The sequence below is a fragment of the Xyrauchen texanus genome, chromosome 3, assembly GCF_025860055.1.
Source record: "Xyrauchen texanus isolate HMW12.3.18 chromosome 3, RBS_HiC_50CHRs, whole genome shotgun sequence".
NCBI lineage: Eukaryota > Metazoa > Chordata > Actinopteri > Cypriniformes > Catostomidae > Xyrauchen > Xyrauchen texanus.
The window spans coordinates 18,918,569-18,934,572 of record NC_068278.1 but is presented as its reverse complement, the minus strand read 5'-3'; the positions used below and the strand labels follow the sequence as shown (position 1 = coordinate 18,934,572).

Sequence of the window (16,004 nt, the reverse complement as noted above, 5' to 3'; positions counted from 1 at the left end):
TTTTGGGCTTCAGACTCTGTGCCAAATTGCAGCTACCGGGTAAAACAAAAACAGCATGCAGTAGCCTAGTTCCCATGGTGCCGAAGGACTTCACTTCATGAGAACTCCACTGTTGCCAGAAGAAATGCTTGGCAAGTTGTTTCCCCATTTGTTAATATATCTTTAACAAATGGATTGTAGTTAAACAAATGTTGTGAAAGGTGAAGTTCTGTGAAACTAATTTTGTAATATCTGTTTTTTGTATACAGTTTTGACTGTGACCAGTGTGCTGTATTTAATTATTCATTCATTTATTTAAAGTACAAAATGCAAAAATACTAAGCGTAATACTTTGCATTTTAAATTGTGCAGTTATTGATAACATCAGAGTAAGTTATTAGATGCAATAAACATGATAATATCACAACATGTTAGGTACTTTTAAGAAACAAATATCCTGTTTTAGTTGAAGTTATGACCCTACTTTTATATTATTCTTGATTAAGTAATTACAGCGTAATACATTTTTCTCTGCGTTTCATCTTTATGCAACACCAAACGCCAACATTTTACAATAAGGTTCTATTTGTTAACATTAATAAATGTAGACATCACAAACTAACAATGAACAATAGCTTTATACAGCATTTATTTTTCTTGCTTAACTTTAGAAGTTTACATACACCTTAGCCAAAAACATTTAAACTCAGTTTTTCACAGTTCCTGTCATATAATTGTAGAAACCATTCCCTGTCTTATGTCAGTTAGGATCACTACTTTACTTTAATGTAAAAATTATAGAGAGAATTATTTATTTCAGCTTTTTTTTTAATCACGTTCCTAGTGGGTAAGAAGTTTACATACACTTTGTAAGTATTTGGTAGCATTGTTTTTTATTTGTTTAACCTGGGTCAAACTTTTTGGCTTCTCACAATAATTTGCTGGAATTTTGACCCATTCCTCCTGACAGAACTGGTGTAATTGAGTCAGGTCTGTACTGTAGGTACCTCCTTGTTCGCAGACGCTTTTTCAGTTCTGCTCATGCATTTTTTTTTTCGGATTGAGGTCAGGGCTTTGTGATGGCCACTCCAATACCTTGACTTTGTTGTCCTAAAGCCATTTTGCCACAACTTTGGCAATTTGTGACCGAGCTTTAACTTCCTGGCTGATGTCTTGAGATGTTGCTTCAATATATCCACATAATTTTCCTTCCTCATGATGTCATCTATTTTGTGAATTGCACCAGTCCCTCCTGCAGCAAAGCCCCCCACAACATGATATCTGCCACCCACGTGCTTCACGGTTGGGATAATGTTCTTCGGCTTGCAAGCCTCACCCTTTTGCCTCCAAACATGACGATGGGAATTATGGCCAAACAGTTCAATTTTTGTTTCATTAGACCAGAGGAAGTAAGATCTTTGTCCCCATGTGCACTGGCAAACTGTAGTCTGGCTTTTTTATGGCAGTTTTGGAGCAGTGGCTTCTTCATTGCTGAGCAGCCTTTCAGGTTTTGTCAATATTGGACTTGTTTGACTGTGGATATAGATACTTGTCTACTTGTTTCCTCCAGCATCTTCACATGGTCCTTTGCTGTTGTTCTGGGATTGATTTGCAGTTTTCGCACCAAACTCTAGGAGACAGAATGTGTATGATGGCCACGTGGCCCCACAGTGTTTATACTTGCATAATATTGTTTGTACAGGTGAACATGGTACCTTCAGGCATTTGGAAATTGCTCCCAAGGATGAACCAGACTTGTGTAGATCCTCTATTTTTTTCTGATGTCTTGGCTGATTTATTTTGATTTTCCCATGATGTCAAGCAAAGAGGCACTGAGTTGGAAGGTAGGCCTTTTAAATACATCAACAGGTACAACTCCAATTCAGCACACCTGCTATCAGAAGCTAATTGTCTAAAGGCTTGACATCATTTTCTGAAATTTTCAAAGCTGCTTAAAGGCACAGTTAACTTAGTGTATGTACACTTCTGACCCACTGGAATTGTGATATAGTCAATTAAAAGTGAAACAATCTGCCTGTAAATAATTGTTGGACAAATTACTCATGTCATGCACAAAGTAGATGTCCTAAATGACTTGCCAAAACTATAGTTTGCTAATATTAAATCTGTGGAGTGGTTACATTTTTTTAAAGACTTCAACATAAGTTTTTGTAAACTTCTAACTTCTAACTATATACAATATCTTTTTTTTTAAATTGTATGTGCACATTTGCTGAAAAATAATGTACGTGGTGGATTCATTTAAAATACTGTACCTATATATAGCCTATGTAGCATTTTTGCATCTCACTTTTTAAGTAAATTCAACTTGTGTTAATTTTATGTCAGAATAACTAGAAAATCTTTGTTAGAAACTGTATACACAAATGTGTCAATTCATTCAACTTAATTTACTTAAAAAGGTATCAATAAAAAATTTAATTAAACGATTTAACAAGAAACACGCTGTTTCAAATGAAGTCTAATATTATTGTTTCTACCTAATTTAATTGGTTAAACAATTGATTCCTCAAAGTACAGATAAAGCTGCACTTCAGCTTCTCACATTCACATGTGAATGGAAATTGATTGAAATTATCAAAAGCTTAATCGAATGGAACACTAATTACCCTAATGGTTGCTTGACACGAAAACAACAAATTACAGTAAAGCAACATCAGTAATGCTAAAGCGCTAAAATCTCTATGAATTCTTAAAAAGAACTGATTCAATGCCCCAGTAAGTTCCTTTTGGCCAAATTATTATTCAAGCACAAGGGCGAATGGGATATTCTCCACAACTTCAGTTCTGTACTTGATCTTTTTGAGTTATTAATACTTAAAATCTTAATTTTATGGAATTTTAAGCCAAAGTAGTTCAATGAACTCACTAGGTTAGAAATTCTCTAAGGTCACCTTATAAGTAATAATTTATATTATTGTAATAACACAACTATGCACAAATAGGGGATGGTGGTGGCGTAGTGGCTAAAGCGCAGGGCTGTTAATCAGAAGGTCGTTGGTTCGATCCCCACAGCCACCACCATTGTGTCCTTGAGCAAGGCTCTTAACTCCAGGTTGCTCCGGGGGGATTGTCCCTGTAATAATTGCACTGTAAGTCGCTTTGGATAAAAGCGTCTGCCAAATGCATAAATGTAAATGTAAACTATGCAAATTAAGTAAAGCTAAAAATGTTATACATTTGCAAGTTTCGGGATAGAAGCTGTTTGTTTTCTTGGATTATGGTTGAGCCAACGAATAATTTTTATTATTATTATTATTATTATTTCTCCATTGTAGTCAACGCATTATGAACTAACAATGATCAATAGGCCTATATCAATATAATTAATAATCTCGGTTTACATTAATGAATACAAATACAATTGTTCATTGTTAGTTCATATTGGTTCAGAATGCATTAACTTGTGTTCACATATAAAATGTTAAACATTAATTAATTAACATTAACCAAGATTAATTCAGTGCTGTAAACGTATTAATTGTTAGTGCATGTTAATTAATGTAGTTATTCATTTTAATGAATACAACCTTATTATAAAGTGTTACCCATCCAGTTTACTGCAGTCTACACAGTCTCCACCCCTAAAGACGAACTTTATGACGGGCTATTGTTATTAAAATGAGTGGCAATAGGCGGAATAGAGTCGATCGGCTATAACGGAGCATACAGTCAGAACAGAGTGCGCGGAGCATTCAACACCCACTCGTGGGAACCACCGAGGTAAACAAAACAAACATTTAGGAGATGTGCTTTACATGTATGTATGTATTCTGCTTTTGCAAAGTTTAATTATTTCTCTCTCTTTGGAACAGAGTATTGAAACATCGGCATGGAGTAGCTACTGAAGTTGCAATCTCTCGCAAACATTTTTTTAAATATATAGCCTATATTTATTTTCAGCTGAACGTTTAATTAATATCGTTGGAACAGGGAAAGTTTGTAACTATCGTGGATATTGGTCACTCGCCATTACCGAACCACCGAACGTTCACTCATTAATTTGGAGTGCTGAAGAGTTCGAAAGGAGCTCTGGCACATTTATTGTATCAAAAGCAGTCGTGACGAGCCGCAGTCGTCTACCTGTTGAAATCATGAGTCACGCGGACATGACTTGCTCTGCGCGTCAAAGAGTGTTTCAGGAAGCGCTCAGGAAGGGCAACACCAAGGAACTTCACTCCCTCTTACAGAACATGACAAACTGTGAATTTAACGTGAACTCGTTCGGACCGGAGGGGCAGACGGCGTTGCACCAGTCTGTGATCGATGGGAACCTGGAGTTAGTGAAGCTGCTGGTGAAGTTTGGCGCAGACATCCGACTGGCCAACAGGGACGGATGGAGCGCACTGCACATTGCAGCGTTTGGTGGACATCAAGACATCGTTCTTTACCTCATCACAAGGGCGAAGTACTCATCAAGCGCACTCTGAGGCAATCAAACACTGTACCTAATGCCTTTTTATGCATTTGATCCCTATGTGCCAAAGCTTAATTGTGATAACGTGTTTATGGACTTGATTCAATATCAGTAGGCACACAATTCAAATCCAAAAGGCAATTTTAGATAATGTTGGGTTGGTACAATGTCTTAGATGTGGTTTGCCAACTTTTGATGCATAATGGAAATGATCAGTGTGTTATTTATCGAGATCGGGGTGTATTTTTAGATTCTGTAAAGGACAAACTGAACACTCAAATCAAAGTACAAAAGCTGACACTCGGTGGTCCTCAAGATGACTGACACACACAGCATAATCTTATATAGGCTTATATTATTTACGCATTCTCTCTGCATGCCCTCTAAAACAGGGACTGATGTCAGCTACCTCAACTGTAATGCATTTACTGCCATAATGGTCATCAAGTTTAGTGTCATATAGTTGACCAATCAGGATCTGTTTGGCTCCTCATAAATGGAAATATCCAAACAACACTTCCTTTTCCAGACACTACCAAATAGAACTGTGTTTTGGGACTCTCATGTGTCGTTACTCATCAGTTCCCATTTTTAACTGATTTCCGGACACTAAAGATAAGCTCGTTTTAGAGAAACCGCGATGGATCTGTGATAAGAGATGATAAGTGTTATTTTCAGCTGACACATAAAGGTCAGACTCCTCACATTTCAAACCCAATTTTACAGTTTTGTCATTCAGATGTTGAGCAAATCCATAGAACAGTGACATCTCACACAGGTCTAGACTGTAATGTATCCTAAAGGTATTTTCTGCTTAGACCCCTTGTCAACTCAGGCAAGATGTGGTAAGGATCGATTATGTTGTGACTTTTCGAACACTTGTGATAAAGAGTCATTCAAAGCCAGTATGGAAATATATATCACTTATACTTGAGAATGTTTTAACTATTGCACTGATGGCTGTTTTATGACTTGTTGGTGTCATGCCAACTTTTAAAGATACTATTTTTCTAGATGGAAAAAAATCTTATTTTATGGAAGCTCCAGGGTGGTTTTCACAATTTTTTTGCAAAGGCGTTTAAATGCCTATATTGAATTATGTAAAATTTTGTAACACACTCTGCTTGAATGTTCCTCTGTAAGCAGATAAACATATTCTATAGACTATAACACCTATGCTAAACTTTTCGAATGAGCAACGGTAATGCTATGTTAATAACAATGTTATTAACATCGTTATAAATGTTATCAATAACAATGGTATAATTGTTATTATAATACATTTTTCTAAGTTTAAGCCCAAACTTCAACCAAAGCATAAAGTCTAACCCCTTACCCAATCCCTGAACCTAACCATGATTTTAATAGGAAAATAACTTTTGTGTACCGTGGAAAAAGTAAAATTGGGGATTTGGAACGAGACGGGGGAAGCATATTCCAGGTTATTGACATTCATCAGTCATTTGTATTGCATGAATAAAAAAGGAATGAGGAACCACATTGGCTAAAAATCATATTAACATTGTTTTTTTGTTCGTTAATTCATTTATAAGAGATTAAAAGTCACACTTTTTTTGTACGAATACTATTTCTTACAATTTCGTACTTGACTTGTCTTGACAGTGACAGTGTTAAATGGGTATCATTTTGACATGATGGAGGAACATACAAGTAGAGTGTCTAGAAAAAAACTGTTGGAGCACTTCCTATCTGACGTCCCATCCTCCTCTTTTTAAGGGGGATGATACATGATAAAACCAGTGTAACAAGAAGTTGCACAATGCACAAGTCTTTACTTGATAATGCCATAACATTTATGACATGAAAGTAAATGTAACGTCTTTGAATGAGATAAAAGTCAAATGATTGATTTTGTTTCGACCAACTTTTTAAATATTATTTTCATCAAAGAAAAATTTGTGGAAAAGAGGCCTACAAGAGGCCTACAGATTGTCTCTCTCTCTCTCTCTCTCTCTCTCTCTCTCTCTCTCTCTCAGAATTTGTTTTACTTTGTTGTGTTTTTATATGTTTCATTCTTTGTTTATGTGTGAAATTATGTAAGTGGTCATATTTTAAAGATATTACATTGCTGTATTTTGTGTTTTTGTACAAAGGCATTTTAGATATTAAATTCAGTGGTTTTAAGAAACTTGTTGGTGTAATGCATAGACTTGCACATGGCTCTATCCATCAATGAGGATTCTCTTGGAATGTTATTGTTCTTTTAAGTCAGTCTCCTGTGCATTCCTGTGCCTCAGGTAGCTGCTCAATAGTTCCAAGAAATAGGCTACAAACGATAAAGGTAAAATAATTGTGAAATCACCTGGAGATGCAGCTAGTCTAATCACTTGTTTTTATAAATAAAGGTTATACAGTGTTTTGCAAGTAAGAGAAAAACCATGTTTTTCATGCTTCCGTAGCTTCAAGCAGATGCTAGCCTTAGCATGTATTAGCTTCATGGTAAGCAGTTTGGCTGCAAACAAATGAACTAGCTAAAATAAACTCTGCAGCGTGAAAAGTCCCTGTTCAATATTGTCAATAAACACACCAATCTTGTTACCTGTTGTGAAATAATTAAATGTACTCCATTAAAAATTAAATGCAATTTCTTTGCTAGCATATTCATCAACAACGCTATTAATATGCTGATGTAGCACTTATCTACAAACTAAAAACATTTGCATAACTGATAGTGATGGTAGTACCAGTGCCCTAATAGCTACCATTTCAACACACACACACACACACACACACACATATATATATATATATATATATATATATATATATATATATATATATATATATATATATATATATATATAGGCTACAGTGTGATATCAGCTGAAAATATCATCTCTATTATTATAAATTAGTGCTAGATTCCAGCATAAGAAAAAAATTATTTCTAAATGATTTGGTTACTATGTCCAAGTAGCATTTACATTACATAATTTACATGTGCTGTTAAAGCAGATATATTTCTGTGAACGTAACCGGATGACAAAGGGTCATAATGGGGAATGCATAAACCTGCACTACATTATATAAAAACTGTGTATGTTTTACTGTATATCAGGGTTACTGGGAAACAATTCAGAAGTTTAAAATGGTTTATTTTACAACCAAATTCAAATGACATACCATTACATATTCTGTGAGCCGAGTCATACAACAGAAGGCACAATACATATATATATATATATATATATATATATATATATATATATATATATATATATATATATATATATTGTTTGTTTTGTTTTTTATTATTATTTTCTGATTCTTGTGTTTAATGTAGGTTACAACTGAAAAAGAAACTTGTTTGGGCTTGATTACGCAATAACTAGAGCATAACAGAAGATGTTTCACACACATTTTGACTTGATAGAAACTGCTTCATGCATGCTTTGGTCTTCACGTCACCAAAACGAAAACATAAAATCTCATACTTCCACCTTTTGGTACGTCCATTGACAGAAGGGGCAAAAGACAGAGAGAGAGAGAGAGAGTGAGAGAGAGACAGGTGGCCAGGCCAATCCGTGCATGCCCTTTGCTCCTTTCTACTTCCTTTCACTATTTCACTCCATTTTGTGCGCTCTAGCTCGCAGTGACAAGCAGCCCAATTCACTAGTCCATTCTTCTCTGCTCTTCTCTTTTGTTCAGCCAGCTCAACCTCTATTCATTCCCCAGACGGCCCACCATTGACGGGAGCCCCTGCCTAAGTCACACTGCCCGACCTGGACCCCCTCCCTTTACACACACACATACATACACACACAGCTCTGCAGCTGCTATGGTAATGAGAGAGGGAACAAGCAAGGGAGAAGACTGGAGAGAGGGAGGGAGGGGAAGGAAAGAGAAAGGAAGATCCTTCTCATGCAACTCAATAACTAGTGGCCCTGTTTTTTAGTTTTTTTTACAAATGGAAAATCCATCTACCCGTTGCACTCCTCCTTTTCTTCCACCCTGTCGGCTTCCCACCCTGTTCCCTCCCCTAGTCTCCACACCTCCTCTCCTGACCTTCTCTTTCTCATTCAAATCCATTTCACACTAGGCCCTGAAAAGGGATGTTCAAAGGTGTGTAAAGTAACCCTGATCCAACCCTTCAAGCCTGAGAAAGCTGTGTGTTTATGTGTGTATGCACTTGTGTGTGTCGGCCCCATCCAATATAGTATGATGACAACTCGAAATAATTTAAATCCTAAGATATTGTACTACTTGGCCCATACAAAAAGGTACAACTTTTATTCCCATACAGACCAACCAATTAACAAACAGAATTTAAATTGATTCAATACAGGCATAAAATGTTTGCTTTCCTCCTATCCAACACTTAATTTTAAGAACGGAAACATCTGCGAACCAATTTGTTTACTCATTCCCTATTTTTTATGCAATATTAATGACTCATGTTATGTATGGCAGTAACCTGTAATACGTTTCCCTCGTCTTGTTTCAAATGCAATGTACCAATGTACACTTTCATGGTACACAAAAGCTATTTTCCAATTAAAATCATGGTTAGGCTTAGGTTTTGGATTTGGGTTAGGCATGAAACCAACCTTGTTAATAGTACGAGATGACAAAATCGTAAGAAATCTTGCGAGTTGACGACTTTTACTCCCACTGAAAAAAATAGACAAACTAATGAACAATGCTATTACAATGTTACTAAAATTGTTATTAACAATGTTATAGGTGTTGATAATAACAATGTTAGTAATGATGTTATAGATGTTATTAATAGCAATGTTATTAATAGGAGATTAGCTAATGAGCTAAAAATCATTATAACATTGTTCATTGGTTCGTTCATTCTTATCTATGAGAGTAAATGTCATGCGTTTTTGTATGAGTATGATTTCTTACGATTTCTTAATCTCGGGTTGTCTCATAATTTAGTTGTGTGCATTATTTACAATATATATATATATATATATATATATATATATATATATATATATATATATATATATATATATATATATATATATATATATATTATACAATATATTATACAATATATACAGTTATTATACAATAGATGGCACACTTGAATTGCTGCGTGCATAAAGTACTGCTGCACAAATATTAGTGCAGCAGTACTTTATACTCAAACCTTTCACACAATAGAGAAAGTACTGGAAGATGTACAGTGGACCCAAAACATTTGTGGATGCTTAAGTCACACTTTCTTTGCATTAGATAACAAAATATCAAACCAAGTGGCATCTGCAAACAAATGATCCAAACTTTCTCTCAGAGCTAACTTTTGCAGTTACTTGATTCCATGACATTGATTTTATGGAATCAATTAATTTAGTTCCCCTCAAGTTCACACAGCGGCCACAGCACAGTAACAATAAGTGTAGTTCAATACATGTTGGACATGTTTGTCCTGTTTGTCCAAGATTGTCCACTAGGTTTGACTATCATAAAGTGTCTCTTAACAGTTGTTTTATATTTTATATAACACATTTCATTTTGTGAAATGTTTTGGTTGAAAAGTGATCTTGTGCTAGTTTGCTTCAAAATAATTGCCACAAATACAAATACTTGGTATCCAAATACTATGTGGGGCCACTGTACAGCAATATTTTGTCTCCAAGACCTTGTTGACATTTGTATATGTAGGACACAATACAAACTAAAATAAAAACAAGAAAAGATCACTAAAACAAGATTTCTGTATAAGAATTAAAATGGAAATTGTAGCAATAAAAGGTTGCATTAATATAAATACATAGGAAACACAAGGTGCTAAAATATAATAAAAATAGCATGCAATATGTGCGTGTCTGGGTTTGTGCTTGTGTGTGTGTGTGAGAAGAATGGGGTGAACAGGGGGACTCTGCTGGCAGACGGCTGAGGGGCCCCTTGCAGTCTGTACTGCACAGCTATTCGTCTTATGTCTGTGCAGGGTGACCTGTTAGACCATGTGACATCTGCCTGGCTGCCAGCACAGAAAAGAGATGCAGGAGTGCCCATATGGAGCCTCCTTTCTCCAAATACTGACACACAGCTCAGCCCAGTGTGTGTGTGTGTGTGTGTGTTTTGTTTTGATAAATAAGCACAGACACACTCGGATGGGGTTGGGTTACACATCTGTGAGGTAACAGGTGGAGAGGTCATAAGTGAAGTGATAGATGTCATAAACGACACCCCAGAGCAAAATATTTTTTAGTTGTGCTTTAAATCATTCAGATAAGTTCAGTTTCTTTCAGTCAAATACATGCTTAATGTAAGTGTTTTGGTGTCAAATGTAAACAAATGCTGAGTAAAATGAAGGATGATGCATTGGCACCATGAATTTAAATCTTGAAAAGAAGTTCTGAGATGTCACAGAGGTTGCACACCTTTAAAACAAGGTATAAGAATGTTTATGCAAAAATATAATGATTTTTTTGCATGACAGTAAGTTCTTGAACTTCACGGACTGGTTTGGGGTCATGATCATTTCCGAAAGTCAATTGAGATTCCACAAAAAAATTGCTCTTTGGCTGAACTTGATTCAATTGTGGACAGTGGTTCCATGTGTTTGCAATGAGTTTCCTTAACTTAAAATTACTATGTAATCTCAGCACAAACACTTTGTGTAGAAAGAACGTAGTTGGAATGGGTAAACCCAACAAAATTAGCAGTGTCATTGAAATAGTTTTTTATGTACTTACAAGTGAAAGTGATCATTAGCATGCTGAATACATGCTATTGGAGGTTCTACCGACTGTAGTTTAGTAACTATGCTATGGTCAGCACAGCATTTACTCAACAAAGCATGAAAACAAATTCATGTGACATCTACCTGTCTTCGTTAGCTCAAGCTCCACCCTTCACCATTATGGTAACCCCCAAAACCCCAACATAAGAGAAACTCTCAATATAATAAAACATTAAACGCTAACAAGTATGCCCCTTTATATTCATCTTGCACAAAAACACAAGAAATAGCAATGCTACATTAACACCACAAAACGTATTAATGAAGTCTCAACTCAAATAGATCAAGTTAACTTCCATTTTACAAATCGAAATGGATAGAAAGCAATGCAATCAAGTTGTGACAAATGTTCTACAATTGTGTTGCTTTAGTTCATTGTAATTAAGTAAATTGAACAAGCAGCAAAAATCCTGTTTTTAAGTGTACAATATCAGATCTAAGTTAATCAGTGAGGAATTCTTTACATTTTACATCACTTTTCTTACTATTTTTATATATATATTTGTTAATATTTAACCTATATTTATCTTTATATTCTATTTTATATTGTATAGAGTTTGTTGTGTGTTTGGTCAAACATTTCTTGGTACACTGTGCTCTTTACATATGAAAATAACAATATACTGTATCTTTGACTTGCAGAGGTTGGTAGTAACATGTTACATTTACTTGAATAACTAATAATTTTTTAAACTTTTACTTTATAATGTGCTACGTTCCTGTTGTTACATTACTGGGATTAATTTTAATTTAAAGAATAGTTTTGTCTTGCAATGCCTTCATTTAACACCAAGACAAGCTGATATTTCAAGATTAAAGTCACAGCTCCAATTTCAGGCAGCACGCTGAGGTACGTTTTGGCTCTAATTCTAATGCGGGCTTCTGTTACTGATTCTGTTACTGGGCTCTTATAACATCAGTTTTTAAGTGTACATTTTAAAATCAGTGAATCAATATAGTGTGCTTTGTCCCACATCCCGCATGCCTCTTGCGGGGGTACTGGTAAGTATTGCAGCTACTTTGGTGGATTAACTGTAGAAATTGAAACATGTAAACATCCAAGTTAAGTGTAAATAAATGCCTTTTGCTCTGCCATTCGCATGATTGACAACTGGAGCACGAACAGTCAGCATTTCTGTGCGTGCACAGCGAGGGCGCGGGGCACGCGTATGAGAGATGTGCGGGCGTGTGGCAATTGTATGGCGAAGAGAGACTGGCTGTGCCGAAATCATTCACTCATTCACTATTTCCTATGTAGTGAATGGCAGTTAGTGCACTATATCTCAGCAGTAAGTGAACGAAATGAGTGATTTGGACGCTGATGTATACACCGAGCTCTGGGGCTGTTGCAGAAACATATGTAATCACATATGAAATGTTAAAATACTTGGGCCTTACTTGTTCTTCTTATTAAATAAAATATGAATACAATAAATCTTCATTCTCTTTGTCATTTTTAATATATACTGTGTATATATATAGGCATATAAAGAGTAAAACCATTTTATCAAATAAAGAGTACATTTGGAAATGTATCTGTATGATTTGCCTCTCTATATGTTATTATGTGATTTTAATCCAGTAATGATTTGTCAAAAAGTAATTTACTACATTCATCATGAAATAAAACATTGCAGGAGAGAAGGAAGCAGTAAACTCTTAGCTTGTACGTCTTCACCATGGTGGATTGTGGGCAATCAACTCAAAATCAAATGTACACTCGAAACTAGAGTGCATTGTGGGTAATAATGAGTGAACAAAAGTAGGGAACGAGTGGCTCACTCTGAATTCAGACACTCCTACAAAATGGCAGACACCCAAAATAGTTTATATATAAATAGTATATATAGGTGTTTTCAGACACAGCGAGTGTCCCACGCCCAGGGTTGGTGCCCTACGCACTAGGCTGCGTTGTCTGCATTTAGAGAGTGGCGGTACAACTGTACATAACTAACGATCTAAATACTTAGGACACTGGAAACTGTATCTACACTGAAATAAGAATCCACACAGGACTTTAAAAGCCATGAAATAGCAAAAGAAGGCATTAATGAAGCATGATCTTACTTTGGTTTATATTTCAGCATTATATATAATGTCCTTGTGGGACATTTTCATGTTTTCACTGTTATAATTACTAGAAATGTTTTCAAACCTCTCTTCTTATTGACAAATTCATAAAAGTATAGTTCACCCAAAAATTACAATTCTTATTATTTACTCACCCTCTTGCAACCCCAGATTTGTATGACTATCTGCTGAACTCAAATGAAGATTTTTAGAAGAATTTCTTAGCTCTTTTTGTCCATACAATGCAAGTGAAAGAGTGGCAACATTTTAAAGCTAAGCAAACAAACATAAATCAGCATAAAAATAATCCACAAGACTCCAGTGGTTAAATCAATATCTTCACATGCGATGTGATAGGTGTGGATGAGAAACAGAGAAACAGATCACTTTCGTATTTCTCTGCTTCACTTCTTCTTGTGGTTTTAGTGATTCACATACTTCTTTGCATATCACACCCAGCTGTCTAGCAAAAAATGACATATTGATCTGTTTCTCACCCACACCTATCATATCACTTCTGAAGACATGGATTTAACCACTGGAGTCTTATAGATTACTTTTATACTGCATTTAGGTGCTTTTTGGAGCATCAAAATTTTGGTCCACAGAGCTGAAATATTCTTCTAAAAATCTTAATTGGTGTTCTGCAGAAGAAAGGAAGTCATACACATCTGGGATTGCATGAGGGTGAGTAAATGATGAGATAATTAAAATTTTGGGGTAAACTATCTCTTTAAAGTGATAGCTCAGCCATAATTTAATATTCTGTCATAATTTCTCTACCCTTGTGTTGTTCCAAACCATTGTGACGCTTTGTATTCTGTGGAACACAAAAGATGTTAAACAGAATATTAGGGACTGACAGTCTCAGTCACCATTCACTTTCAAAATATGGAGTCACTGAAAGTAAATAGTGACTCTATAATTCTGTCTAATATGTTGATTGGAAAAAAGAATGTCATACGGGTTTGGAACAACATGATGGTGAATGATGACAGAATTTCCATTAATAATAATCATAATTCTGTAGTACATATTAAATGTTTATTATGTAATGGAATATAGGGGAGTAAACGTCTATTATGTCTATTTGTGAAAGTAACAAGTCACTCACTACTTGAGTACTCTTTTAATTGGATACTTTCATACTCTTACTCAAGTATTTTTTATGTTAGTAATTTTACTTCTATTTGAGTAATTCATTTTTTTAAGTAATTGTACTTTTACTTTTTGGATAGTCTACCCACCTCTGTCTTTTCTTTAATTTCCACACATTGAAGTTGGGAACAGTTTACTGTGGATGTCTCATTTTGTTTAGCTGCTTGTTAGTGATGTCAAATGTTAAATAATGGTATTATAATAATGTTAAATTAATGTCGATCAAACTACCACATAAACTATTTACATATATGCGGATGTGTGTGTGCTACAGTGTAGTAAGTGTTCTTGCTCGTGCATGTATGTATGTATATGCTAGCGAGTAATTATGGAGGATAAAGGCCCAGTTGTACTAAGTGAAATCTCTAGGTTTGGAAGAGCAGCGCTGCTTTTCTGTTTGGCTGGCTTTGCTGAATGGAGCCATTCACAAGCCTCTAACCCCATGCTTTCTTTATCTTCATTGTTACCCCCCTCTGCCCCGCACCCACCGCAGCATAATGGCACTCCGTAAAAGGTGTGGGGTGGGGTGGGGGAGTAGTCTGAAGGAGGGGTAATTGGGTGAAAGTGGAGAGCGGCTGAGGGACATTGAAAGTGGAGGAAGAAGTAGAAAAGGATGGAGGACCCCAAAGAGGGGTATGTATGGTGACAGACCAAAGGCCCAAACCAAACAACCAATCATATGTTGCTGACAGGCGATGATAATAAAGGAATGTTTTTCAGGCCTTGGTTAATTGATTGATCGTCTGATTGATTGATTGATTAGTTTATGGACAAAATGATTGACAGAGGGACTGATTAACAGATTAAGTGGCTAATTTTAAAATATAATATAACACAACATGGACTAAAATACAATTTTATATGCATTAAGGAATAAATTAGAGGTTTTATTTCTATTGTGGTCCAAAATTAAACCGCACAAATAAATGAAAACACATTATCCACCACAATGCTATTTACTCCTGAGACCAGTTTGTTTGCTAATGCCAATTTCTAAAATATGAATTAAACACAAAAAATTCGCAATCTGTTTCTCATGCAAAAAACACATATAAATAATATATTAATTAATTATTTAATCAGTTATTAAATACCAACCACATTTTTTTTTTTTGCTGGGTCTCAAGAGGACTTTTTTGTCCAAAATAATTACTCAATTGGTATATTTTATTTAATCGACCATCATCAGGCTCTTAAAGGGTAGTAATATTATAAATTACATTTCGAAGATGACATTGGAATTTGGAGCTCTACAGTTATTTTTTGATTTTCTTTGTATTTCCTGTGTTTAGTAATTTTTTTCCAATCTGTTTTACAAGAGACGAACTGCTGAACAGGTACCAGACACATACCTGACAATCTTTTTCAGGTTTTTGATTATTCAGATATTTTTCTGGACATTTTATTCGGAGGCGCAGCTGTGTTGTTCAAGCGCACTATATGATGCAAATTAGTGAAGCCAGTCGGCGCACTGGTCAAGCTCCGACAGCGTGGCTTTCGAAAAGCGCTGCCGAGTATTCTTCTAGTGAATCTCTGCTCTCTTCCCTACAAAACAATCTACATCTCCTTACCCATACAAACAAGGACTTTTCAAACTTTGCTGCCTTGTGCTTCACAGAAACCTGGCTGAGTGAA

The 16,004-nt window shown here is 35.5% G+C and overlaps 1 protein-coding gene across 1 annotated transcript; it reads left to right on the top strand.

Annotated features, from left to right (window-relative positions):
• Positions 1-3,653: 3,653 nt before the first annotated feature.
• LOC127629458 (notch-regulated ankyrin repeat-containing protein B-like) lies at positions 3,654-6,958 on the top strand. Its single transcript, XM_052106565.1, has 2 exons — positions 3,654-3,723; positions 3,816-6,958. Exon 2 carries the CDS (start codon positions 4,095-4,097, stop codon positions 4,428-4,430), a length of 336 nt encoding a protein of 111 aa, XP_051962525.1. The 5' UTR covers positions 3,654-3,723; positions 3,816-4,094; the 3' UTR covers positions 4,431-6,958.
• Positions 6,959-16,004: the final 9,046 nt, after the last annotated feature.

Coding starts and splice junctions, on each gene's coding strand:
- LOC127629458 (XM_052106565.1), top strand. CDS start 4,095: ATGAGTCACGCGGACATGACTTGCTCTGCGCGTCAAAGAGTGTTTCAG.